Genomic DNA, 27426 nt, shown 5'->3' on the forward strand with positions numbered 1-27426 from the left:
GAATCTACCTCTGTGATCCAGGACCCCTAAGAGTTGGAAAATTGGGAGCACTGCAGAAATGGTCTGTCAGTCTCCTGGGGCTGCAATAACAAAGTCCCACCAACTGGGGAGCCTAGAACAACCAAAGATTATTCTCTGAGTTCTGGAGGCCAGAAGTCCAAAATCAAGGAGTCAGCAGAGCCACACGCCCTCCCAAACCTGCAGGGGAATCCTTCCTTGCCTCTTCCAGCTTCTGGTGCTTTGCTGGCCAGGCTGCTGCCACGGATTCCCCAAGCCCCTCGCCCAGATGGGAGTCCCACCTGTGGGTGTCTTAGGGGGCAGTTAAGAGAACTGGAGCTGTCAGTGACCGAAGGGCAAACAGACAGTGGCCTAAATAGGAAAGCTGTTCACCCCAGACGCCCAGGCAGCTGGAGCAGAAGGTTCCTGGGTTTGCACGGGTGCTGAATGGGCTCCAGGCAGCAATGTTGCAATTCTCATAACCTTCCCACTGCATCTCTACCCACTCGGGCCGGCCTCCCCCGCAGGAAAGAAGGGGTCGGTGCAAAGGCCTTTCTTTTAAAGTGGTTCTCTCCTGAAGGGTGAAACTCAGATTTCTCAGAAATGCCCCACAGCCTTCCAGCCATACGCTCGGTGCCCATGGAGGCACTCTCCCTCCCAAACACCCAGGGCTGCCAGAGCCGGGCTGCTGTCTGTTCTCCTTGAGCTAGAGGTGATCAGGCAGAGGGATGACCTCTGAACTCAAGCACCATGTCCATCAACAAAGCTGAAAGGTATCTGGGGGTTGTTTCCCTCCGAAAAAGGGGGAAATGGGAGTGTACGGGAGACGGCCAGCAGGATGAGTCGCAGGAGCGTGGACGGGCACCAAGTGGGGAGGGGGTGGGAAGACGTGGCTCCTGTCTGGGCAGCCTCCTGTCCTTCCTCTGGGGGACCACTGGCACATGGCCCGGCAGAGGCTGCACAGCTGGGACCTGTCTGCCCCACCCCACGCCCAGAACCCCTGAGGGGGAACCTGGGATCAGCACAAGCAGAAAGCAGGCAAATGGGGAACCCAGCTCTGGTTTATTAGAAAAGGTGTGAACAGAGTTGCACCAACAGGAGCAGCCCCTCCCCCGCCCTCCGCCCGCTGCTGCCTCCCCGCCCCGTTCCACCCCCACCCGGGTTGTAGTGCCTCTCAGGGCGCAGCCTCCAGGGGCCTGGACGGCAGGGTCTCCAGAGCCCTGGCTGCTCCCCACCCCAGCTCCCTGATAGATTTATTGCACTTAAGAAAAAGAAAGCTCTGATCCTCCACTCCCATCTCCCCCCGCCCACCCCCAGCCCAGGCCCTCACCCCGCCTGGGGCTGCTCTGCCAATTCCAACCACCACCATCGCTCACCGCCCCAACCACGCCGTGCCTCCTGCCTGGTCCTGTGCCCGGGGCCACCAGGGGGCCATCCCACTGCCACCTAGGACTCCTGCCCTCGACGGGGCAGGTGTGGCCAAACAGGCCCCTGGGAAAAGGCACCTGGCCTCGTGGCTGATGTCCTCGGAGACCGTGCCAGCCTCCTCCTCCCCGTCCTCCTCCCATCCACCCCCAGCCCAGTCTTCGAGTGTTGAACACATAAACAGAAGTGCTTAAGTCAGGATGGGGAGGGCCGCTCCCTGTAGCTCCTGCACCCTATGTAGTGTTGCTGTGGGGGGTGGGGGTCCCCAGGAAGGCCCCCCAACCCCTGGCGTCCCAGGCCTCAGGAAGGCTGGGGGTGAGGGTGAGCAGATTCTCATGGCTCTGGCCTCAGTTCGTTGAAGACCGACCGGAAAAAAGGAACTTGGGAGAAGAGATGGGGGGTGGGGGGGGTGCATGTCAGAGCCAGGGGCTCAATTCACTGGCCCCCCAGCTCCCTGGGCCCCTGGCCCTCACCGCACCTAAAGTGTCACAGTGTCTCCTGCCCAGATTCCTGACTGGCTTCCAGCAGCAGCTCCTCGAGCTCCTTCTCGTTCTTGGAGCAGCTCAGCTCTGCGCGGGGAGAAGGGCCGCCAGTCAGGCAGGTGGGCTGGGGCTACCAGTCCGTCCCCACCAGCCCTGCCCCAAGCCAGACCCTCAGGGTAGCACAGGCCCAGGTACCACTGAGACTAGCAGACTCCAGGCAGCAAATCTTCCATGCCCCACCCCCAAGGAGTGCTCCCAGGGAAGGAAGGTGGGGACTGAGGATCAAGTTGCACTTGTCCCCACCCCTTCAAAGGCCATTTTGAAGAGGCGGAAACTGAGACATGCCAACAGGCAGGTGGTTGCCTGGGGTCACACCCAGCACCCAGGGGCCCCCCTGTCACCCAACCCCAGCGCTCCTCTCACCGTGTTCCAGGCCACAGCCGCCCGCCTTGGCCTCGGGCCCCGGGGGCGGCTCTGGGGGCAGTGCGAGGGCAAACTCAGGCTTCAGGCCGTTGGGCAGCGGTGGCCCTGACTGAGGCGACTCTGGCTGTGGCTGAGGCTCAGATGACCCTAGGTCCTGAGGGCTGACAGCCTCAGCTGGTGGTAGTGCAGGTGAGGTGGGAGGGGAGGGTAAGGCAGGTGGGGATGGAGGACAAGGAGGGGCAGCGGGGGAAGGAGGGGCCGGTGGCACAGGAGGCTCTGCTCTCTCAGGTGGACTCTCCACCCGGGTCACCACAAACACTTTGTGGCCCCGGCCCGGGCTGGACACAGAAATGCGCTGCTCAGTCGGGGAGGAGGGGCAGCCTGGGGGGCTCCTGTCCCCAGGACCCAGGGAGTCCGTGGGGGGCACCAGGGCGGGGCAGGGGGCCTCAGCCCTCTCCCCATCCTCCTCCTCCCGGTCCTCCCCGTCGGAGTCTGAGTCTGAGTCTGAGTCCGGCCCAGGGCTCGGGCCAGGGGCCCCGTTCTCCTGCGCCTCTGCGGCAGGCTCCTCCCCAGGCTCATCGTCAGGCTGGGGCTCAGTGACGGTGATCTCGGGCATGGAGGCCGACAGCTGCAGGCGCTGCTCCTTCTCCTCCCGCTCCCGCGCCAGCACAAAGTTGCGCTTGCAGCCATTCTGGATCTCCGCGAGCAGCGCCTTCTGCGTCTCGATGAAGCTCTTCACCTGTGGGCAAGCAGGCCTGGCTAGGGCTCCAGGTGGCCCACCTGCAGGGGTCCCAGGGCTGCCCTAGGCCGGGCCAACCCCCAACTGCCCGCAGGGGAGGGCCCGCTCACCGCCTCCTTCTTGGGCTCGCGGTCAAGGTCCAGGCGCAGTAGGGAATGGTTCACCTTGAGGGCCAACGACAGTGCCATGAGCCCGCCCGTCTTGATCTCGTTCTCCCGAAGGTCCAGTCTCAGGAGGCGGGGGCTCTCGGCGATGAACTCCGCCACCGCCACCGCGCCTGGGAGGGGGACCGCAGGGGCTGGCCACAGGCCCACACCCAGCTGGCCGCCCCCAAGCCCGGCCTGCACCAGCCCCGTGCCCAGCCCCGTGCCCTACCCTCGCAGGTGAGCTTGGTGGAGGCCAGGCCAAGGCGCAGCACGCTGCGGTTGCCAATGAGGCCGTTCTTGAGGTTCCGCACGCCCTCGTTCCCGATGGGGTTGTGACCCAGGTTCAGCGTCTCCAGGCTGTGAGTGTGCGGCTGGAAGTGGGGCGCGTGAGAGCGAGGAGAGGCCCAGAAGGCCAGTCAGGGAAGAGGCAAACACACGGGCTCTCTCCTCGGCAGTGCCCCCGGTCTGAGCCCCAGCATATTCCTACTTGAGGCCGAATCCCTCATATACTCAGAAGTCTCCCAAGTGCCAGCTGCCTGTCCATGCCCCAGCCCTCCGAGTGTCCAGCCAGCCCCCATTCCCCATAGCCCAGGCCCACTCTCTGCCCCAGCCAGCAACCCAGGGACTCTGGCCACAGGCCTGGCCCTGGGCAATTCTTAACCTGGGTATGAGTCTTTTTATCCCATGGGCTTGCTTTAAATACCACATAATAGAAAGATTTAAGACTTACTGAAGGCTTCCAGAAATACTAACTTTCTATGCAAAGCATTTTCACCTCATACAAAGCACTGTACCAGGCTACCGTGCTGGATGCAGAGAGACAATCAGAGGAGAACTACTCTCCTCGAAGGAAAGAGGGTGCAGGGGCTGAAGCCAACACCAAACAGGGCTGAAGGGAGAGATCAGGTTCCTGAACTGGCAGGATGAGCAAAACTGGGAGAGGTGATAGCTGGAAGATGCTGAGAGCTTGAGGTGGGAGAAGTGCTGGAGGGAACAAGGCTGCCTCCCTCCCCTCCCTGGCCGACTCACCAGCGTCATGCCCAGGAAGGCCATGCCCGTGTGCGTGAGCTGGTTGTTCCACAGCACCAGGGTCGCCAACCCCTTCCTCTGCTCCTTGAGGCCCTCACAGATGTAGGCCAGACCTGGGGGAGGCCCGTGGGCAAGTCCTGTCTGTGGTCTGGGAATCTCCCTGGGGCACACTGGCATGGGAGCCGCCCCACGAGTGCTCAGAAGCTCCCAGGCCCCCCCCCCCCCCCGCCTTGGCCTGCCCAGCCCCACAGGCTCTGGCTCTGCCACCTCCTGCTACTGCACGCCTGCCTCGGGCCTGGCTCACAGGGCTCCCCGATCTCTGGGCCGGGAACACCCCTCCCCTGGGCACCCTGATGAAAGCCTCCCTAGTCTGCTTCCAATCTCTGCTCAAATATCAGCCTCTTGCAGGACAAGGTGGCCAGCCTAACCTCAACGGAAGTTCAGCCCACCATTACTGCTTTATTTTTCTCCAGAGTACATCTCACCATCTGACAGACTCAATATTTTATGAATGTATCTTGGCTTTGTCTCCCCTGAGAGCAGAGAACTCTGCCTCACTCACAGCTGTGAACCCAGAGCCATCAGGCCCAGCACGTGGTAGGTGCTCAGTAAACGTGGTGCCCGGGCCTGGCTGCCCTGGAGGAAGGCTCTGGCCTCGCGGTCCCACTCTGCACCCCTCTTCCTCAATCTCTTCTTCACACTGAGGCTGGAGACTCTGCTCAACAGTGAACCAGGATGAAATTAATTCCTCCCGCTGACAAGGTCCTGCCGACTACTCCCTCTTCACGTCCCACTCACCTCCTGGCTCTCTGGGGCTTTCCCCCAAAACACCTAACATCTAAGCTCTCTCCCACCTCGGGGCCTTTGCACTTGCTATTCCTGCTGCCTGGATTCTTTTCTTAGGCTTTTAAAGTGGCTGGTCCTGTCCCAGCCTCCTCATCCCGGCCCAGAGACGCGTGCCTGCACACCTTAAACAGCCTCTGGTTGACCCTTTATCCTGAGATCCTTGTTGCCTTCAGGGCATTCTTCCCAGATTGTAATTATTTCAATTATCTGGTCAAAAGCCCACCTCATCCTACAGGAACAGCTGAGCGGTACCCTCTCCAGGACGCCCTCCCTGATACCCAGACTGGGTCAGACGCCTGCTCTGGGCTTGTGCAGCCCAGCCCAGTCTGAGTCATCACTGGGGATGAACTGTGAGCCCCAAGAGGGCAGGGCCACGACAGCACCTCTAGCACCACGAGCATGCAGCTGGGCACACAGTGGGTGCTGGATGGCTGGAGTTGGGGTGGGATGGGTGGACCTGGCACACACCTGAGTCCAGCACGTGGTTGTTACGGAGGTCCAGGATCTGCAGGGAGCAGTTGAACTTGAGCAGGTTGCCCAGCTGGGCTGAGTCCTGCAGGCCATTGAGCTTGTTGTCAGCCAAGTACAGTTCCCGCAGAGTCATGTTCATCTTCAGGGCTGTGGCTGGGGACAGCAGGGGAGGATGCTGTGACTGGCCAGGCCCAGGGGACCTGGCCAACAGCCCAAGCCCACCAGCACACTGTCCTGGGGCTCACCGAGCAGCATGAGGGGCCGCCCAGATAGGCTGGCATTCTCCAAGTGCAACACAGCCAGGCTGCTGCGGATGCGCAGGGCACGGGCCACAAAGGGTGCTGAGTGGTCCAGCAGGGGTGTGTTGCGGGCATCCAGGTACTGGAGGCAGCTCGTCTGTGCAGCAGGTGGGGGTGTTAAGCCAGGCTGACCTCAGCCCTCCCTGTCCTGGGAGACCTCCCACCCCTTGTCCCAACATCCCAGCAAGCAGCAGGGCCATCTAGTTTCACAGCTGGGAAACTGGCTGGTGAGGGAAGGCCCAGGTTGGGACCTTGGGGATGAGGAGGTGGTGCTGGTGACAACCGAGCTCCTGACTCCTGTATGGCAGAGAAGCCAAGGAGTGAAATGGGTGTGGTGACCACAGCCACCTCCAAGGGACACATTACAGGCAAGTGGAGGAGGAAGGAAAACACTTGCAGGGAGAGAAGGGGCCAGGGCGGGCCCAGGGCAGGCACCTGTTGGCACCGCTTTCCCACTGGCCTGGAGCCTGGGGCCCAGCACCCTCTGAGGGCTCTTGGAACCAAGCCCTAAGGGCTGGGTGCCCTGGAGAGGGCGCAGGCAGGAGGCGCCCACCTTGCGCATCATGTGGGCAGCGGCCTGCCAGCCCCGGGTGCCGATGTGCTTGTTGAAGGAGATGTTGAGATGGGTGGCCGACTCGTAGTACTCGATCATGTCGAAGAGGGCAGAGGCACCCTGAGCAGAAACAACTGGGCTCAGCCTTAAATTTCGGCCTCACAGGGATGCCAGGAGGTAGGGGCTGAGTGAAGGGATGGGGAGAGCCCTGATGCTGCTCTGGCACCTCTGGGTTTCAGGAACAAACCCTTCCCCCTTTCTGCTGGAGCCAGTCTGCTGTCTCTCACTTGCCCCTCAGAGTAGTCTAAGTGATGTGCTGTGTGACCAGGATAGGCCTCTGGCGTCCCTGGGCCTCAGTTCTCCAGGACCCCTCCCCCTGGGCCCCTGGTGGTCTCCAGGTCTAGGGAGGTGAGAATACCTGGGTGTAAACGGGGAAGGCTGCTTTCAGAATACTTCCCAAACTCTCCCCTGCAGGCCCTGGGTTCCCAGCAAGGGGTTCCTGGAAAGGCTCCTGGTGGCCACACACCTCACCCTCCAGCCTGGCTCCCCAAGTCTCTCCCTCACTTACAAAGCCCCTGCCTGAGTCTGAGGTGGGCCGATGAGACCCTTTCTCTGGGCCCCACCGCAGAGCCCAGCATTCCCTCATCCACTCTGGCCACACCAGACGTCTCCCCGTCTTGTTCTTCAAGAGGCCCTGCCCAGCCTTTGTCCAAGAGAGTCCCCTCTTCCTGCCATGCCCTCCCCCCCAAACCTCTTAAGGGGCAGGGAGCTCAGGGAGCGGGCAAGGGCAGTGGCAGGCTGCTCACATCTTCATCCAGGTTTGTCTGCTCCAGATCCACAACCTTGAACTGCAGCCTCTTGAAGACCTCTTCGAGGGCCTCGCAGGTCTTGTAGTCAAGCTTCTCACCTGGGACGAGATGGAGCACCATGCGCCTGCGTGTCTGTGAGCGCACGTCTGTGCCTGCATGCGTGCACTCGCATTCGGGGTCAGGGGCTGGGTGGAAACGGGCTCCAGGCCAAGGGAGGGAGCTCACACCTGTCTCAGGCCCAGCCCTGCCTGCCCTTGGCTGACCCCAGGTAGGCCACTCTCCGCCCTTGATCCACCTCCAGGGAGGCTCTGGCCCTGCCCACTACCCAAGGGCCCCCAGCCTCTGTCCAGACACACACCTTTCAGGTCCAGACAGTCAATGCGGTGCCTGAGGTCTGTGAACTCCTGGGAAAGAACCAACGGTAGTTAAGGCAGGAAGACACCTGCAGGGGCTGAGCTGGACAGTGGGGCAGCTGGGGCTCTGAAACAAGCAACCTTGGAACATTCTGGAGTCATCTGTCCGAAAGGAAGTCACTAAAGCAGAGCGTTAGCAACAGGACCAGGTTGGGCGAGCAGCAGGAAAGGCGCCTTTGAGAGATGGCTGGGGGGCAAGCAGGCCAGAGGTACAGTAACGCCCCACTCAGATAAAAACAGAAACTACCCTGTCTATGGACCTCTGCATAGTGACCTGTTCTCTTACAAAAACACAAAAAGTCAGGAGGGAGGGTATAGCTCAAGTGGTAGAGCGCATGCTTAGCATGGATGAGGTCCTGGGTTCAATCCCTGGTTATCGCCATTAAACAAGTAAATAAACCTAATTCTCTCCCTCCCCTCCCCAAATAACAATAAAATAAATAAATTAAAAAAAAAAAAAAAACCACAAAAAGGCCAGGGGATGAAAACCCCAAGCTGTCACCAGTGGGAACTCCTGGGGAATGGGACTTGGGCAAGAAGTGAGAAGTCAATTCTGCTTTTTATAACTGTAGTATTTTAACTTTTTTTTTTTTTTAAGTAGAGAACATACATTACTTTTGTAATTCAAACTTAAATTTCGTGTACATGGCTTTTCCCCTGGGGAAGAGAATTTCTTTGGGGAGTGAGAGATACCTGACAAGTAATTTCCTACTTTAATTCTGTACTGTTTAAATATTCATGAAGAGCCTGATTACTTTTACAACTGAAAAGGTTTTCAAAGTTGTATTTACAGAAGCTCTTGGCTGGCTAACCAGCCTGGGCAGGGGGAGTGCTTCGTGCACCCCCTCTTGCTTGGGAACAGACACCACAGGCCCAGGGGCTGCCAGGGTGGGAGGAGGGGAGCTTCACCCCAGGGACCCCCACACCCTGCCCCGACACCGCCCATCCCCAACCTGGTGTACCTGGAGCTGCCTGAGGAGCTTGGGGATCTGTCTGCAGTTCAGCTTCTGGCAGGCCTGCTTGTAGGCGCCAATGACCTCGTCCACGGTCACATTCTGGGCTGCAAGTAGAGAGGACCCAGGCCTGTGACTCTGCGCACCCGGGGCCTCTCACCCACTCCCGCCACAGGCCTCTGCCTGCGCCCCCCTCAACCTCCAAGATAAAAACTTCCTTCCAAAAACCCACTGAGTTCATCCTGCCCTTGAAGCCCCTTGATACGACTGCTACTCTGGGGAGGTAGCCCCAGGCGTCCCCAAACCAACAAGTTAGCCCGACCCTCCACAGCTCCCCACAGCTCTCCGAACCTTCACATAAAACATTACACAACTAACATCACACCACTTTCCTACTTGTCAGCTGTCTCCCCTACTAGACTGGGAGCCCCAAAAGGACAGAGGCTGTCTAAGTCACTACCATGTCCCCAACACCATCCAGCACAGGGCCAGACCCAGAACAGGTGTTTGATTTGTGGTTTTTTTGAATGAGAGAATGAATCCACACTTCAATCTTATGAGGATGCTGAGCTCAGAGAAGGGCAGCACCTTGCCCAAGGTCCACAGCTGGTAAGTGTTAGAGCTAGTATTTGAACTCAGCTCTTAACTGTGATGCCACATGGCCTCTCAAACTTCCCATTCCTGAGACATCCTCAACAGCAAGACATTCCTGGACAGTACTCAGGACTGGGCTTCCTGTCCCAGGGACACAGCAGCAGTCAGGGTCCCTGACATGGCCCTGGTGCCCCATGGTAAGGGGCAGTGGCTGGCAAAACGAATGAGGTAATGCAGCCCAAACCTAACGATTACACAGCCCTGTCCTTGGGAAACTGAGGGCCCGTCACCACGCAGAAGGTAAGCCTGGCCCTACTGTCTACACAGACTTGTCTGTTTCGGACATTTCATAAACAGGGTAGCCTTTGGCGGCCAGCTTCTTTCTTGGAGCAGAACGATTTTGAGTTTCAGCCCCTCTGCAGTGCTGTGCTACTGCACAACTGTCCGACGTATGCATTTTGTTTATCCATTCGTCAGGTGAAGACATTTGTATTCTTTTCAGTTTTGGGCTATTAGAGCTTAGGCTTTTTCCTGGGGCGACCAGGACAGCAGGAAAGAAAGGCTCTGAGCAGGGGAGGGACAGGGTCAGGCCTGGGTGGAGAAAGCTCTTGGGGTCGGCAGGGCGGGCAGGGAATGTGCCAGTGGGAGCCCCTGCAGAGCTTCTGGGTAAGCACCTCCTAGTGGACCCTCCCCTGGCCACTGCTTCGGCCAGGGGCCGTCCACTCCAATCTCATCAAGCACTGCCCTGTCTTGTAGGTGAGGAAACTAAGGTTCAGGGAAGGGAAGCTGCCTCTGTGAGGCCAGACAGCTGGTACAGGGCAGAGTCGAACATTTGCTCCAGAACCCTCTCCACTGTGCTGGGTGAGGGTGGGGATGTCGGAGGAAAGAAGCTGACGGAAGCCCCAGCCTCCCCAGAGGTCAGGCTTGGTGGAGCCTGCAAGAAGCAGGAGGTGACCAGCAGTCCTCCCCGGTGTCAGCTGCCCCCCTGCAGACCTTGCAAGGGAGCTCTCTGACACTGGATCATGTGCCTGGAGGCTTCCAGCTCTGGCAGGGAGAGGGGGTGGACAGGAGCTGGCCCTGCCTGGAAGGCAGCCCTTGGGACTCGAGCAGCTGCCTCAGGGAGTCCAGCCAAACAGGGTCCACTGACCCCAGGGGATCTGTGAACTTGAGTGGGGAAAAACTACCTCTTTATTTTCACTAACTGAGCTGAAATGAAATTTAGCATTTCCTTCTTATTAACATAGCACACGTGCACGCACGCACGCACACACACACACACACACACACAAACAGAAAAGAGATACTGTTTAGCAGACCCTGCCACTCTGTCATCAATAGAAATGGCAGATGCACTCACATCACATAACAGTGACTGCAGATTCTGAATGCTCATCACCACTTTGGAAATGGTAGTCATTTACGCTGCTGCTGTATCCTGGTTATTTCATGTGTCAATGAAAAAGAGTATAAATACTAGATTACTATTTTAAAAATACTTAATAAGCTGTATTTTAACTGGTATCTTTTGTAATCTTATTTTATTTTTCACCTTTAAAAAGCATCACTCCAAGAAAGGGTATGTACACAGGCTTTATCAGATGGCCAAAGGGAAAAACTGCTCCCCTGGACACAGTCACGTCATAAAGGCGCCAGTCATGTCAGGTGGGGATGAAGTAGGGGCCGGGTACATGTGGGATCCTCATTAGCAGTTCTTGGGGTCCTAGATAGTCTGCAGGAAATAAGACCCTAAGCAACATCTCAAACTGCAGCTGGTGCTTTAGGTGTTCAGCTCAGACATCCCTTCCTTCAGGAAACCCTCCCTGACTGCCTAGGCTGGGCCAGGCTCCCCAAGTCCTCTGGGATCCACCATCCCAGCCCTGCCCACTGGATCAGTATTTGTTTTGAGGAGCCTCCTGGTGACTTTGAGGCCAGGGTCTCTGACCTTGCCACCTCCACACCAGCCACAGGTGCCATCCAGCCACCCCTTCAGCCAGGAGCCCAGGGTTCAGATGCAGGCAGGGCCTTACACAAGGTCACAGCCCGAGCTCAGGGAGGTGACACGGGTCCACTCGTGTACACCAGGGGAAACTGAGGGTAGCGGGTAGGAAAGATGGACAGGCTCAGAAATGGGGGGCCCAAGGCCCAGGGCAACAGCAGACAACAATGACAACTGCATCCTGTCACTCTCCTCTGCTGCCGAGACACATTTCAAGGTGGGGGCAGCACTGGGGAAAGACACTGAAGGAATAAAAGCAGGGGTCCAGTCAGTGCGCTGCAGCATGGGCTCAGCAGCCTGCGGGCACCCCGACCCGGGCTCCATTTCCCCAACAGCATCTCAAGCACGTCCCAAGTCCTGGCCCATCCCAGAGGGCAGACCTGAGAGTGTCAGGTGGCTCGGGAATGACCTGGTAGTAATCATTACGTCTGTGTATTTCATTCATATACTAAGGAAAAAGAATTATCTCATCAAAACCAGCATTTTGCATATATTATCACTTGGGAATGAGATGAAACATATTCAAATTTTAAAACTGAACTACTTTACAAAAAATAAAAAACAGTAAGAAAACGGCAGTACAGGTGGGTCGGAGAAGTAACACGGGGCATTTATACAGCACTACCGCTGTGCCAGGGCCACCCAGCACCTTACAAGCTGGCGGAGTTGGGAGCTGGCGCAGGCAGGCCGGCTTGGGACCCGCCCCTACAAGCTCGTTCGTGGTGATCCTGTGCCAAAATCATCAAGGCCTGCGCCTCGGGTCATCCACCCCTGACCTGCCCAGCCTTAACCTAAGCACACAGGCCTTCGAGTGTCGATGAGCTGCTCTCCTGGCCGCAGTTCGACACCCACAGATGAGCGTGACTGCCTGGCTTTACCCAGCGGCCTCCCCATGGGGGGAGCCATCAGGCGGTACAGGCAGTGAGCCGGGGAGGAGGAGGGCAGCCGCGGGCACAGCTCACACGGGGTGTTACTGGATACCAGGGTGGGCCGGGTGAGAGACCGCAGTAGGAGCGCTGGGGCCAGGTTCTGAAGGGCAGGGCTGCAAGGTGGAGAAGGCCCAGCTCCAGCCCAAAGTCCGGGGCCTGGATCCTGGCTGCCTCCCTCCCGCACTCTGAGACCTCAGGAAGGTCCTCCCGGGGAAGCACCTCGAGCTCCCCACCTGAGCCGTGGGGTCTCACGGTGTAGTTAAAAGCAGGGGCTCTGGAGCCAGAGTGCCTGGGGTTGCATCCTGGCTCCCAACGTAAACTCCAGGACCTCTGTGCCTCAATCACCTGATCCTGAAAATGTGCATGAGTGAAACTACCCCCAGGGTAACTGGTGACTGAGGTAGCAGGAGTCCAGCCCTCAGGCCAGGCTTAGCACACACTGGTCGGTGCCCACAAAACACCAGCTACCACTGCCATGTGTTCTCCCCCACGGGGAGGCAGGGACCCAGAAGAAGTTGCCAAAGCACCTGTCCAGTGACGTAACGGCCGGTGAGGCCAGGTGGACACATGGGTGTGCGGAGGCACATGCATGTGAGAGTGTGTCTCAGGTCAGGGCTCCAGTGCATTCGCTCCCAAGCCCAACGCCCTGAAGATCCGACTCAGGCAGGGATTGGCTTAAGTGGTGGTCAGAGAGGAGGGGGCGGGGTGCATGAGGGAGAGAGACCACGCATGCTGGGGGTGGGATGTGCAGAGGTCATGGTTTCCAGCAAGAGGGCCTGGGTTCCAATCCTTGTCCTGGGGAGGCTGGGATAAACATTCGCAACGACCTCTTTCCCTCTCTGAAAGGACACCTGCAGGGTCTCAGCAGATAAGGGACATGAGGGCACCTGCTAAGCAGCTGCCCAGTGCTGGACCTGACTCAGCAGGAGACAAAGCTGCAGAAAAGATGATGATGACAGTGGCGGTCACCATGTCCAGGTATGGGGCCCTTGCTCTGTGTAAGACACCATGCTGAGCACTTTCTACGCAGTTTCTTTCAGACAGCTCCATAACCCTATGGGATTGGCAGTTATAGCTCCATTTTTAATAAGCAGAAGCAAGCTCAGAGAGGGCAAGCCACCTGTCCAAGGTCACAGAGTCAGAAGTGGCAGCCCTGGAATGCACACCCAGACCTGTCTTGCTCTGAAACTGGAACACAGCTTAATTCTCACACTTCCTAGACAGGCCTAAGGGGGAGGAAGGGGCCAGGGACAGAGGCAGGCTGTGGGGTCCCCTGAACTCTGGCTGGGGCCAAGGGGAAGGGGTGAGTTCTGGGGCGGCGCCAGTTTTCCACGAAGAGGTGGTGAGGAAATGAGCCTGCCTCCCACTCCCACCTGCCACGGGCCCTCACAAAGGGACAGAGAGAAACCCGACGCCAGGCATCAGGTGACAGGCAGAGAGGGCTGGCTCTCCTCTGCACACAGGTGCAAAAGCACCCACGAGAGGCAAGGACAGGATGGGCACCAGGGGGCAGCGATGACTCAGGCCATCCCTGCCAGCCCAGAGCTGGTGGGAAAGACAGTCGTCATCCAAGTGGGAGCCAAAACCCAGGAAGCACCGATGAAACCACTACCACAATCAAGGTAGCTAGCATTTTCATCACTCCCCAAGAGGTGCAATTTTCGAATTCCCAAATTACTGTTGGTGTATATAGCTATCAAAATTCATCAAACTGTACATTTGAAATATGTGTAGTTTACTGTACAGGAACTAAAATAAAGTAACTAAAAAAAAAAAAAACAAAAACCCCAAAACCAAACAAAACTGGGAAGCAACAGTGTGTATGGAGGGGAAGACAAGGGAGTTGGGAGCCAGCTCTCACTGCTGGGGTTTCAACAGCAAGTTGGGGACACAGACGAGACAGACGCAAACATAGTAGTGGGCAGTGGCCCCTGGGATAGGGTAAGTGTGACAGGGAGGGAGCAGGCCTGGCCTCGGTAAGGACCTGGCTCTCTGTGTGGGACAGGAGCAGCAGGGCTGGGTGCAGAGCAGTGTCAGGAGCTCCTCAAGGTGTGGAGAGGACCGAACCTGCATGAGACCAGGGCTGGGGAGCAGAGAGCCGCCTGGGCCCCCTAACAGGGAGGCTGCTGGGACCAGCACACCAGAGGCTAACAGTGAGGTTTAAGCGCTTGGGTGGCCCAGAGCCAGGCCTGGGTTCTAACCCCTCCATTAGCTAACAGCACATGGCCTTGGCTTCTTGGGGCCTGGCTACTGTACTGCATCAGCAGAGCCGACCTTGGGAACCTGCCTGCCATGCTCTTCCTGCCCTCTGAGGGCGGGGCACCATCACCATTATCACCCCACTTGACAGACGGGAAACCGAGAGCCTCGCGGCGAGTGCGTGACCAGGCCCACGCGGGACAGCGTCTCTCCATGTGGGACCCGAGACCCCGGCTCTCAAGGCTTTTCCTTGCAGGGCTCCCCAAGCTTCTGTGCTCCCACCACTCGAGGTCTGTGGAACACCATCCTCCCTTTCGGAGGCCGTTTGGACTCACACGTGCAGGTGGAAGGCTGGCTCAGAGGGGACTAGATCAGTGCTCAAAGGTGCAGGGAAGCTGGGATCCTGAGCCTACACCCCACAGCAGCTTCACAGGCGGACAAGTGTCAGCTGCACACCTGCCCCTGTGCTGAGTGCCGCCTTGGCCTGTGAAAAGTACCAACTGGCCCTCGGTAGACGGGCACTGGTCCCCCCACCTCCCTCACCATGTCACCCAAGGACCCCAGGGGTATGTCCACATTACCTCTACTCCTCACTCTCCTCCCCAGAGGTGCCCTGTCCACAGTCCCCGTCATAGTGATCGGTGGAGGACAGGAAGCTGACCATTGTAGGACCGGCCACAGCCCGCCCCAGGGCCTGGGCCAGAACTGTCAGGAACAAGAGCTCTCTTCCTGCAGGAGTGGCTGAGGTGGCCTCCCATTTCTAGAGCTGCTGGCAGCCACCCTGGCATCTACCACCAGAGCGCCTCCCGAGAACAAAGCCGACTCAGAGGAAAGGTGAGCTCAGAGGTGAAGAGAGAGTCCTGATGACGCTGTCTGAGACCCTGGATCCAGGCAGGCCTGAAGCCTGACTATTCAGGACTCCTCAGATCCGTAAGCCAATAAATTCCCCTTTTGGCTTCAGCCCCTCTGAGTTTGGTTTCTAACCCAGAAGATTCCAGCTTAGAGACCATCCTGCTATCCATCAGTAAACACCTCCCGAGGCCTCCTGCCTGCAAAGTTCTGTGCTGGCGTTAAGGGGTCAGGGAAGGCTCTGACAGGGTCCCTGCCCGCTGAGGGGTTCTTATCTTAGGAGAGGGCTATGCAGATGGTCTGCGGAAGCTCCGGGAGGGCACTGCGAATGCTCTGGACTGAGCTAGGACTAGGCGGTCAGGAAGAGCCAGGTCTCAAAGGCCCCTTTTAAGCCTCACCATCAACCAGACCTCCCCCTCCTGCTCCGGGCACTGAGCTCCAGCGACACCTCAACTCCTCTCTTTCCCAGAAAGGCCCAGGGCTTCATCACACTTCATACTCTCCCTCCTCTTACACATTACACTCTCATTTCAACCCTCAGCTCAAGGGTCCCCTTCTCCAGGGAGCCCTCCATGACCCCCCAGCTGGTCAGGCCCCCTCCTCTGGGCTCCCCCATCTCAGCTCTGCCCCACACTGAACTGTCACTGTCTAGGAACCGATCTGTCTCCCCCAAGGGACAGAGAGCCCCGGGGAAGAAAGGCCGGGAATTGTGGTCCCCACTGCCCAGCACAGGGCCAGGCACAAAGAAGGCACCAAGACAGGGTGAGGGAGTGACAGACGGATGGAGGAGAGCACACCTGGCCACTGTCCTAGGTCTGAGGATAGTCTGGGCATTCTGACGGCGGTGGGTGGGGTTGGGTGGCAGGTCTGCCTGTGTGTAGAAAGGCTACTGTGGAGGCCCGGCTGGAAGGACCACTGCACAAGGGAGCCTAGAGGGAGGTGAGAGGGATGCCAGGGCCCAGACCCTGCCAGAAACCACTCACTTGGTGAAACATGCTCTCAAATTCAGAGTGCTCCCTGCACAGACAGGTGCACGCTTCATCTCACCCCGGTTCCCTACCAGGCATTCTGCCAGACGCTTTATGACTGAATTTTTAATCCTCATCGTAATCCTGCAGAGAGGTCCCGAGCCCACGACCCATCACTGCAGAGGAGAAAACCTCTCCCAATGCCAACTGGTCTCCTAGGAGCTGGGAACGGGTAGGGGTCAAAGCCAGGGCTGTTCCCGTCCCACACTGGCGCCCTGCAGTCCTCAGGCCCCCAGGCTTCAGGCTGGACAGACAGGTTTGGGGGGCCCAGAAAGATAGCCTTCTCTAATATCAGGTCAGGGAGGTTCCCCAGAGGGATGTGTCTTTCTCTTTGTGGTTTCTGGGGTCTGGAGAGCCAGTCCTGCCCTCAGGAGAGCCATGCTCCGGGGTTTCCTCATGGTGCCTGCCGAGACCGGGTCTCCACAGGACTGCCACGGGAGCCAGTGGCTGCAGGAGAGTGTGGGCACAGGGCCAGCCTGGTGGGCTCGCATCCTAACAGCCTTCTCCCTCCCCCAAAGTCTCCCAATCTGCAGCCACTGATCCCCACATGCCCAGCCCTATCCCAGGGCCCCCACGTGGTCAGGGAGACAAACCTGGGAATAGTCACAAAGCAGCACCACAGCCACAAGAGAGAGTGGGGAGGGAACATGGAGGCATGAGGACAGACAGGCTGCCATCTGCTGGGAAGGGAGCACCTGGAAAAGTCTCAGAGAGAAGGTCCTGAAGAGTCAGACAGCAAAGAGGAAAAGGCATCCTGGGCAGGGGGAACTTCATGACTAAAGTACACAAGTAGAAACTCACCATTTGTCTGGGTAGTGAGCACATGATCAGGATGGTCTAGACTATGTGAGAGGAGGGGTCGGCAAGGAGGCTTGGGAGAGGCCACCCACGGAGGGCCTCAGTCACTGAGCCCAGGATCCTAAAAGTGTTGGTGGCAAAGCCTGCATGCAGGAGAGGTGCGAGGAAAATCTGGCTCAGGGGCTATAGTAGTCAAGGTCCCCACCAGAGCCTTATCAGTGACATAGGGCCTCAGGGCCTTTACACCTGCTGCCCAGAGCACTCTTCTACCTTATATCCCCATGGATTCCTCCCTCCCTCCCTCCCTGCAGGCCTCTGCTCCGACATCACCTCCTCAGAGGCCTTCCCTGACCACCCCATACAGAACAGCCCCCTCTGTCTCTGTTCATCCCTGTTTACCCTGCTTCATTCTCTGTGTGGCACTTCCCAGACCTAACACAAAGCTTTATAATCTATTTGTGTGCTTACGCTGCAATGAACAGAAGTATTTTACTGCTTTTGTTCACTAAGTATCCCCAGAACGGTACACACGGGCTGCACAGGAGGTGACAGAACAAATGAACGCCGAGAGTGAGGTAGAGCGTGTTCCTGGAGTCAGAAGGACAGGTGTCCAAGTCCCCAGCTCTGCTCAGGCCAGCTGGGTGAACTCAGGGAAGATTCTTTTCGCATTGGGCGCCCCACACTCAGGCACCGAGGGCAGGAGGGCAGTAAGGTCATGGATGCTTAGCCCAGAGCAGATGCCTTCCACACACCCTCATCAGGTGCCCGGTTCCTTCCCATACTCCCGCAGTCCCACACACGTCCCTCTCACGGCCTGGGCTGTCCCAAAGGTGGGGCCAGGGGTAGGAGAGGGGCAGAGCCTCCTGGGGCCCTTCTGCCTTAGGCTGCCCAGCGGCCCCACCACTCCTGCAGGAACGAAGCTTGAGGTCCCTATCTTTGCAGAGCCACGTGTTTTATGCTGCCCACGTGCAGAACTTCCTCATCCCCTGACCCATGCTGCTCTGGGCGCAGAATGTGAGTGTGCGGGGCCCTCCAAGACTGTATAAGGTCCAACTCAGCTGGTTTCTTGAGACTGGGCATTTCTCACGGGAATACTTCACAAGGGCAGGCCACAGGTACTCAAGTCCAATCCTGGTGGGCAGCCACAGAAGGATGCCCACGGAACGCCCAGCATCCAACTGTGAACATCCAGAGGTCCCAGGAGACCAGGCATCACACCAGCTGTTCACCTCTACCCATGGCCACTTCCAAGCCCTCAGGTCCTTGCCATGAGAACCCTGGGATGTGGGTGTCAGTCTTTATGGTGGCACCGGTCAGTTGTTCCAGGGTGGGGAAGGCACTCCCAGCCCCCAATCTCTCTCCTAGGTAACCCCCTACCTTAGGCTGCCCAGTTGCCAGCTCCCGCGCCTCCTCGGCCCGGTTCTCCACCTGCCTGATGACATCCTCCCCCCATACACTCCCCTGCTGTGAATCCTGCAGGGCTCCATTTCTGGGCCTGCAACCAAGAACACAGGCCTCACACGTGGGGAGACGGAGGCCCTGAGTGGAAAGTCCCTCAGCCCAGAGTGGGGGGGTTAGAATCCAGGTCTGTGCTTCTGACCCCACTCCTCCAGCCACTGCCCTGCATTTCCAAATGCTGCTCCTTCCACCCTGTCTCCATCCCCAGAACCCTCCGGGCCTATAGCAGAGAAAGGGAGAGGGAACACACCGTGCACAGGGGCTTCTCTGGTGCTCGGTGGAATCATCTTTTTGCATCTACTCTCAGACAGATTGAGTGATTTAGAAACCTGATTTCATTTATGCCTTCTAACAGCCCTGAGAAGTAGGGATTATCTCCCCTCACCTTCCAGATGAGTTTGGAAAGTGACCTGCCCAAGGACACTTTTCCAGCTGGACGCCAAGGCAGGAGCAAACCCTGTCTGCCGTCCTCCACATCCTGCGCTCCCAACCCCTGGGCTGGTTCCTCGACCAGTCCAGTCCCCAAAGCAGGCAGTTGAGGTTCAGAATTCTTAAATGCTCAGTGACTCTCAGAACAAAGGGAAATTCAAATTAAAGTATGCCGACACACCATTTTTCACCTACCAGACAGGCCAACACCCACAAGCTGGACAGCACGTGCTGGTGAGACTGGGAAGCAGGCGTGCCCTCAAGCAGCTGGTGTATGCACCAAACAGTCCAACCCCTTTCCAAACCAATTTGGCTGTGCCGGTCAAAACTCCAAAAGACAAATACATGTACCCTGCCCTCCAGCCGTTCCACTCCCGGAGATTCATCCTACAAATATGCCTGCAAAGGTGCAATTTTATATACGTAGAAGGTTATTCATGGCAGCACTCCCTGCAAACAGAGAATTGAACTGACACTAGTATCTATCAGCAAGGGAGCAGTCAATAACCCCGGTCCACTGTGCACTGGGACTCTCTGCGGCCACAGAGAATGAGGACGCTCTCTCTGAGCCAACAGGGAACAACACCCAAGAGACATTAAATGAAAAAAGCATGGTGCAGAACAGTGTGCTTGTGAATGCCTCCTTTAATGAAATAAAGGGAGAAAATAAATATCAGTGCTCACCACTAAAAAGCTAACACAGAGATGGAGCAGCAAGTGAAGCAGCTCAGGAATCAGAGAATGAAGGCCCCCAGTCGCTTCGCCTGGCTTCCTGGCAGCACCATGGCCTCATCCCGCAGTGGCTGCCTCCTTCAAGCAGGGAGAAGGCTGTGCTCTTCTCCAAGAGCCACCTACAGCCACCCACTTTGTTCAGGGACACAAGAGAGCACAGTCTCGTCCTGGCCCTGGGGAGATGACAGCAGAGGAAAGAAGATGGCTGGCTTGGGACTGAGTGTCCTCACCGTTCTAGAAACAACTCAGAAAAGCATATAGGTGAAATGATGGATATCCAGGAATTGCTACAAAATAATGGGGGGCAGGCAGAACAGAGGATAAAGAATGACCACGTACTGGTCATTACTGAAGGGGGTTCATTATACTACTGTTGCATATGTCTAGAGATGTCCATAATGAACATGAATGAATAAATAGGGGTTGGGAGGCACAACTGCTCAGAGCTGGGCCCCAGAGGCAGTATTTAGGATGGGAGGGAAATCTGGTTCACACCTAGGGCCAGCAGCTTGGGTTAGGTCAGCTCTTCACGACCACCTTAATTATAAAGCTGGGACTGGCTTTGGTGGCCTCCGGCCTGGGTGGTTCCCCAGGGCCTGGCTCAGCAGGTGCTCAGTGAACATGGGCTGAAGGAAGGAAGGAATGCAAACACGGGCCCTCATCCCTGCACCATGAGGGACAGGACAGCTAGATGGAGGGTGGACAAGGAGAATTTGAAACACACCATGAGGGGGAGGGGGACCCAGGGCTCCAGCACAACCCTGGTGATGGTGGTGTCCCTGAGTTCCACAGGGAGCCCATGAGAGCTGACATTTACAATTCCATCACCTCAGGTGGCCCTTCATGTGCCCGAGCCAAAGCCTCACAGCACCCCTGGAATGGGGACATGACCAGACCCCCAACCTAAGACAAAGAAAAGGAGGTCCAGAGAGGCGGCAACACCCGAGGGACCACACAGGCCAGGAGCCCTCCTCTTGCACTGCTGGGCCACTACGGCTTTTAGAGTTGGCTTCCTAGTTGGGACTCCAAAGTCAGCTCCAAGGGTACTCACCTGCCAGGAAGAAGCATCCTCAGATGACCTCACCCACATCAGTTACAGCTCCCGAGGGCCTGGCCTTCCCAGCCTACCGCCCTGGCCAGGCTGGGACCTCCCCCCAGGACCTGGAGTAGAGCAGTGTACCTCCTGTTCCCACAGGGTGCTCTGGGGGACAGCAGCCGGGTGCCAGGAGGCCTGGGCACAGAACGAGGGTGGTGACGGGGCCCACACAGAGGGCACGGAGCAGCTGCCTCTGCCAGCAGGTGGAGGCCCAAGCAGGAATTTCTAGCTGCTCTGCCTGTTCTGAAAAACCTCTGCCTCTAACTCTTTAGGAAAAATGAAGGGGCACAAGTCATGCCTTATTCCTCCTGATGATGAATCACTGAGGCCCCCTCCACCCCCACCAGTCTTTCAGTAACTCAGAGACCCTCACAGATCACACTGAGGCTGGAAATGGTAACTTCCCCAGTAGAGTGGGCCCACCCGACTGAGACAATGTCGCCGATGGTGATGTCAAGCATGATCTGTCCCTGAGTCACACCAACACCGGGTACCACTCTAGGACTAGTGTCCCTGGAAGGGAAGGGGGCTGCCATCCCTCATTCCAGCCAGGCTGGTTGACAAGCAGCCTCTGGGCCTTTGCTTGAGCAGCTCCTCTGCCTGTCCCTGCCAGGGCCAAGAAGGGCTAAGGTGATCCCCGGGTGGTATGTTTAGCTTTTCCACCTTCAGAACCACACGCCCAGGGCGGGCTGTGCACAGGAAGCCTGGTGAGGATGGGCAGGGACATTCCCTGCAGACCCCCCAGGAAAGGAAAACATGCCACCTTTGCCGTCCATGCCCTTCAGAGACGAGGCAGGCACATAACGAGCTGTGGTGACCATGTCAAGGACAGGCCAGGCTCTGCCACTTTTAGTCCCTATAGTGTGTCCCCGCATGAGACTGAAACCTCAACTTCTTGTCCTGGGACAAGCCCCTGACGTGGCCCTGCAATGGGCTCGCCCATCCTCTGCTCACACACACCTCCGCCCGCGCCCCGACCCTATCTGTTCCACCTCCTCCGGGTCTGCAAATGCTATTCCCGAGGCTCAGAGAGCTCCGCCACCCCCAGCTCTTCCTAACCTGTCATTCAGGTCTCAGCCCAGATGTCACCCACTTTGAAAAGCCTTCTCTGACCCCTTCCTTTTAAAGTAGCATCCCCACAACCCCCACACTCATTATTCTCCACCACGACCCTCTGTTTCCTCATGGGATACACCCTCTCTGGATCTGTTCCCTTGTTCTCTCTCTGTCCTAGACCAAGGGCTTCCTGAGTCTGGGAACATCAATGCAGCATCTCAAGTGAACATCTGGGAACGAATGAATGAGATGATTTGCTCTGTGAACTGAACAAAGTCTCCCTTCCTTTCTGCCCAGAGAACTACGTGACGGTGGTGGGAAACCGCCCTGTGCTCTGCATAGGAGGCCCCTGCAGCGAGGCTGAGATAACCAGTACTTTCCTCTCAGGCTCCATCCCCCTCCCCAGGCCTGCTAAGGGGCTGTGATGCCTGCAGATTCCTGGGTGACAAGAATGTTCTTCCCTGCCCTCTTCTGGGAAGGAGGCATCACGACTCAGGGAGCCAGTGCCACTGACACGTGCTGCAGGATGGCCAGCTGCAGCGAGCAGGCTGGGCTTATGCAACCAGCCAGGAGCCAGGCCTCCAGACCCTGCGCCTCAGGCCGGGAAGTAGGAGGATCTGCCGACTCCAGTGAAGGGTGCAGATGGCAGGTACCAGGGACCTGTCCCCGCCACCCCCATCCTGACCTTCCAAGTTGCTTTGCCCAACTGAAGATCCTGTTACAGAAACACGTGCAGTCAGAAGACACCTACAGTTTTCCAAGTCTCTGGGGGCAGAGGAACCAGGCATATTACATACAATCACCTCGGCCCACCGCAGTCTCACACTCGTAGGAGCTTGATAAGGCCAAGGTGCCCTTGGATGAAGGGGGAAGTCAAGGCCTTAATCTCTGGGTCCCCAGTTGCACAGGACGCACTAAGGACTCAAGCCCCAGCTGAGTGACAGGCAACTTTTCATTCTAAATTATCATTACTAACAACTGCAAACATGCACATAGCACCCTGCTAGTATATTACCTCATTTACTGCTTTCAACAACTTGATGAGGTAGGATTGATTCCCCATTTGAAAAATGACCCTGAAGCCTGCCCCAGGTCACAGTGCCAGTGAAGGGCAGAGCTGGGATCCAGGCCTGAGCGGTCTGGCTCCACAGCCCTTGCTCTATTTTTTTTTTTTTAATTTTTTGGTTGGGGGAGTATTTAGGTCTATTTTCTTTTTTTTAGAGGAGGTACTGGGGATTGAACCCAGGACCCTGTGCATGCTAAGCATACACTTACTTGAGCTACACCCCCTCCCCACAGTCCTTGCTCTAAACCAAACCCAACCACCTTTCTGTCTACAGCCACTGTTTAGGGTATGGAGACCCCGCCCCCATCCTCTCCAGAAGAGGAAACCACAGCTCAGGGAGGTGGAGGACTTGCCAAAGACACAAGGCCAGGACTGAGAAGGGCATGCAGGCAGGCCTGACTTTTGGATTCCACTTCATCAGGCTCAGGTGTGAGGTGGCCCCGCCCCATGGGACAGTCGAGATGTCTGATGTTTTTACCAAGCCACGTCCCCGCCCCCAGCCTCACCACTTTATTCTCCATCCCAGCCCTTGGCTCGGGTCCTCCCACACCCCTGTGTCAGTCTGTGTCGGCAGCTTGGTTGACTTGTCTCTCTCGCCTCCCCTTCTGGACCTCGAGCCCATGAGGTGGGGGCCAGGCTGACCTTGGCCATGCTGCATGCCCAGCACCAGTCCGAAACCAGAGCTCAATACTGGCTGACTGCCTGAACCACCAAGAAAACACGCCCAACTCTGTGGTGCGTGGAGACTAATGACACCCACCGGACACAAGTGCCCAAGACAGTCCCTCTCTCTGACTGAGTGCTTTCTCCTGGGATGTGTGTTGCGTGTGCGTTTGTAGACCTTCTGCGGCCTCCATGCGCCTCCAGATGGAAGGGGCTTCCCAAAGAGACGTGTACTCCTGAGGACACTGGTGGCCTTCTGCCTCGTGATGCGACGCCGCCTTCTCAGCACAGAACAGTACAGCCTGGTGGTTGAGGGCGTGGCCTCTGGAGTCAGATGGTGCGTCTGGCGGTGCCTAGTGGGGTGTCTGCAGAGGCCAGGTCCCTTTCTCTGAGAACTGCCCCCAAAACCCCCATTGAGGCTGAGCTGGGCCCTCTCAGGCCCCATCTGACAGGAAGGATGTGGGCTCTTTGCTAAGCCTGAATGAGCCGCTTATGGCAGGGTCCTGCCCTGAGCAGTCCTGTCCTGACCACCAGGATGGCCAGGCTTGTGTGGCTCATGACCAGATAGAAAGAGGAATAAACCAACAGTGCCTGTGGCCCAGAGAGCTGGAAGCAATTCCGGTTCCTACTGGCTCTCAGGACCCCATGGGAACTGGCAGGGGCCCCTGTGTCCTTCCAGTGAACATCCTGATTCACCCCACGTGGCCCCAAGTGGATTCTGGCCCTGACAACTTAAACAGATCCCAACTACCACAGGAGAAGGCCCTAATCTCTTCATGGTCTAGTCTCCTCTTTGGAAAAATGAAGCCAATGAGACTGAGACACACACACACGCACACGGGCTTCTAGGCAGCCACTGAGATCACGGATGTGGAGCGTCTGGCGTGAGGTTGGTGCTGGTTAAACAGTAGCAGCCATCACACTGGTGCAGAGCCGGACACCGCGCAGCACCTCAGAGTAGGTGCTGGATGAGCACGGGGCAAACAAAGTGATCAGCTCTACCCGGAGGCTCCCTGAGCGTCTGCCCCCAAACCAGCTGCCTCCACCTATCCCCTGCCACCTGGCTCGGAAATACTGGTTGCACCGCTCCCACTTGCCTGAAGACAAATATTTACCCAGGGCTGGGTGCCTAAGGGTGCAGAAGGGAAGACGGGACAAGTGAGCACCAATAGAGCAGCAGGAGGAAAGAGGCCCTGAGGGAGCCAGAGTGCAGTCCAGGACGAGGAGCCCAGGCCAGGCTGACTCCGCCTCGCCACTCAGATGTGGCGCCAGGGGCCACGCATCTCTGTTCCTCAGTCTCCCTGCCTGCAAAAGGGAGACGCCGCTACCTACCTCCCAGCCTGCCGTGGAGAGTCAAGCGCAAGGGCGGGCAAGCTCTCTGCCCAGTGCTCCAGGCGGGCCGGCGCAGCACAGGGCTGAAGGAGGCAGGCTCCTGGGGGGACATCCAGGCTTACCTGGGACGAGCCAGGTGAGCTGGACTTCACCCTCTGCGTCTCACGGTGCCTCCATCTGTGAAATGAGGCAACAATTCCACCCACCTCGTGGGACAGGGTGTGGAGTGCACTCAGCGCTGCACTGGGTCCAAGCGGCTCTCTGCAAACACAGCTCCGTGATCCCTGCTTTTCCTGATTTCTGGGCCATCGACGGCCCTGTCCAGCCCGAGCTTCCCCTCCGGGGCTCCACGACTCTCATCTTGTCCACTTGTCATAAGGGTTCATGCAGCCTCTGATCCTGCCCTCTTCAAAGAACACCCACACCCACTGTAACTCCCAGGGGGTCAGGCAGGCCTCACACATGGCCCAGCCCTAGCCATTGTCGGAGGAGGGAGCAGCTGGGCAGTGGCTCCTCTCTCAGCTGCCGAGGGCAAAGGTCATGTCCTCTCCTTCTGTCACAGGTCCATGCATGGGCTCAGGCACCTTGTGTGCTCAGCCATTCGAGGAAGTGCTGTGCTTTGGGCCAGATGAGCCTGGGGCCCGAGACTCACTCCAAGTACTAGATTCTGGACTCCACCTCTTCCTCTTAATCCCACCTGCCTCAAGGGTTAAGTGTCTCAGCAGTAACTCAACAGATCCTTCACTGAACACCTGCTCTGTGCCCCACCCTGGGCAAGTGATGCTAGGGACATGGCATCCAAAACAGCTCTGGTGTCTGTTTATATGAGGCTTCCAGTCCAGTGCAGGAGACAGACCTGTCCGCAGACAGCAATGACCCCGAGTGGGCAGAGCTAGGACAGGAAAGCCCAGGGGCACCTAACATGGTCTAGGGGTCAGGGAGGGCTTCCTGGAGGAGGGGCTACTTGACAACACTGGTTATGCAAGGACAGAGACTGTGAGTCTCATTCACCATCACTCCCCAGAACACAGCTGCACCCAGATGCTCCATGGGCATCTGCTGAAGGCAAGAAAGGTGGGAAGGAGACCCGGAGAGGATGGAGTAGGAGTTGGCCAGGTAAGGGAGGGAAGAGCCTCATGAAAGGGCTGGGTACTATCATGTAAGGCTGCACAGCTCCACCAACCACAACCAGTGATTCCACTCTGAGCTCTGTACCCTGGAGAAATGCTGGCTCACACTCCAGGTCACGTGTCCATGAAAGTTCACAGCTGCACAAGTGTGTAATACTGAAAACCAGAAACAGCCCAAATATCAACCAACAGCACAACAGGCAAATCTATGGCAGGTCACACAATGGAAGATTCCAGAACATCCACATGGATGAAACTGGGAAATGCTGAGAGGAAAAGCAAGCCCCTGGAGTCCACTCGCGACACAATGCCATTTTTGCAACACTCAAAAATAAGCAATACCAAATATTGTATTTTTCAGCAGACACATATAGCTAATAAAACTTTAAAAAAAAAAAGGCATGACACTCACAGCGTGCAAGGTAGGAGTCCAAGGCTCTGTGCTCCGCCCACCCAGAGGTAGAGGTGAGTCAATGGCAATGTTCTCATTCCTGAATTGGGAGGTAGGCTCATGGGTCTTCATTATATTACCCTAACTTACGTGTACGTTACACATACAGTTCATATGCACAGAGAAGAATTTGAACAACATAATTTTAAAAGCAGAGGGGAGAAGGAGAGCGTTGCAGAGGGAATAGCATGTGCAAAGGCTCAGAGGAAAGAACGCTAACGGTGCCTCTGGGGAACTGAAGGTCACTGCCAGGGTCAAAGGAAGCAAACTGGCAAGGGACCCAGTACAGGGCTGGGGGCACCACGGTGCCTGAAAAAGGTCTGCAAGTCCCTCAGTGGCTCCCTGCTTCCCATCACTACCACCCATCGAAGTCCTAGGTAGGCAACAGGCCAAGCTCCGGGAAGGGGACCTCTGAGAAAGCCGGTGCTCATCAGGTGACAAGCAGCCTGACCAGAAGCAGGCGGGCTATTTCAGGATGCCCGCCTCAGGCTTGGTCAGGGGCACCAGATGGCCAGCTGGACTCGGAGGCACTGGGGAGTCTGAGTTTGGAATTTTTAAATCATGTAACTGAGCTGTTTATTGGTCCAGCAAAGGCTCCAGGGACAGACACTGGGTGCCTGGAACTTCCCACTGCCCAACCTGACCTTCACATCCATACAAGGTGAGTAACACCACTTACCCTCATGAGGTCTGTTTGGGAACTAAAGGACATATTCATTCATTCATTCATTCTTTACCAAACAACCTGGGATGGGCAGACAACAGAGAACAAAACAGATCTGGACCCCTGCCCTCAGGGAGTAATTGCTTGGAAGGCAGACAAATAATCATACAAATAACTATGACAAATTATAAGAAAAAAGCATTTTTATAGGAAAACAGAGGTGATAATAATTTAGATTGGGGGGAATAATCGGGAAAGACCTGTAAGAGACAGGAACATTTAAGCTGAGACCTAAAAAGATGAGTAAGAGTCAGAAATTCATTCATTCCTTCAAGTATTTTTCTAGGGCCTATTCTGTGCCAGGTGATCAG

The 27426-nt window shown here is 57.0% G+C and overlaps 1 protein-coding gene across 2 annotated transcripts in view; it reads right to left on the minus strand.

Moving 5' to 3' along the window:
- Positions 1–1104: 1104 nt before the first annotated feature.
- Positions 1105–27426, minus strand: part of PPP1R37 (protein phosphatase 1 regulatory subunit 37) — a 40232-nt gene continuing 13910 nt past the window's right edge. The window contains exons 2-13 of one of the 2 annotated variants that reach the window (XM_010946798.3): positions 8595–8692; positions 7578–7623; positions 7217–7317; positions 6411–6530; positions 5804–5954; positions 5556–5711; positions 4242–4354; positions 3442–3583; positions 3177–3343; positions 2328–3066; positions 1901–1991; positions 1105–1802 (exon numbers count right to left, since the gene is read on the minus strand). In XM_010946798.3, the coding sequence (XP_010945100.2) occupies positions 1909–1991; positions 2328–3066; positions 3177–3343; positions 3442–3583; positions 4242–4354; positions 5556–5711; positions 5804–5954; positions 6411–6530; positions 7217–7317; positions 7578–7623; positions 8595–8692 (1916 nt within the window). In that variant the 3' untranslated portion in view covers positions 1105–1802; positions 1901–1908. The other variant, XM_074369440.1, reaches the window with a different exon arrangement.

The sequence above is a fragment of the Camelus bactrianus genome, chromosome 9 (assembly GCF_048773025.1).
Source record: "Camelus bactrianus isolate YW-2024 breed Bactrian camel chromosome 9, ASM4877302v1, whole genome shotgun sequence".
NCBI classification, from domain to species: Eukaryota; Metazoa; Chordata; class Mammalia; order Artiodactyla; family Camelidae; genus Camelus; species Camelus bactrianus.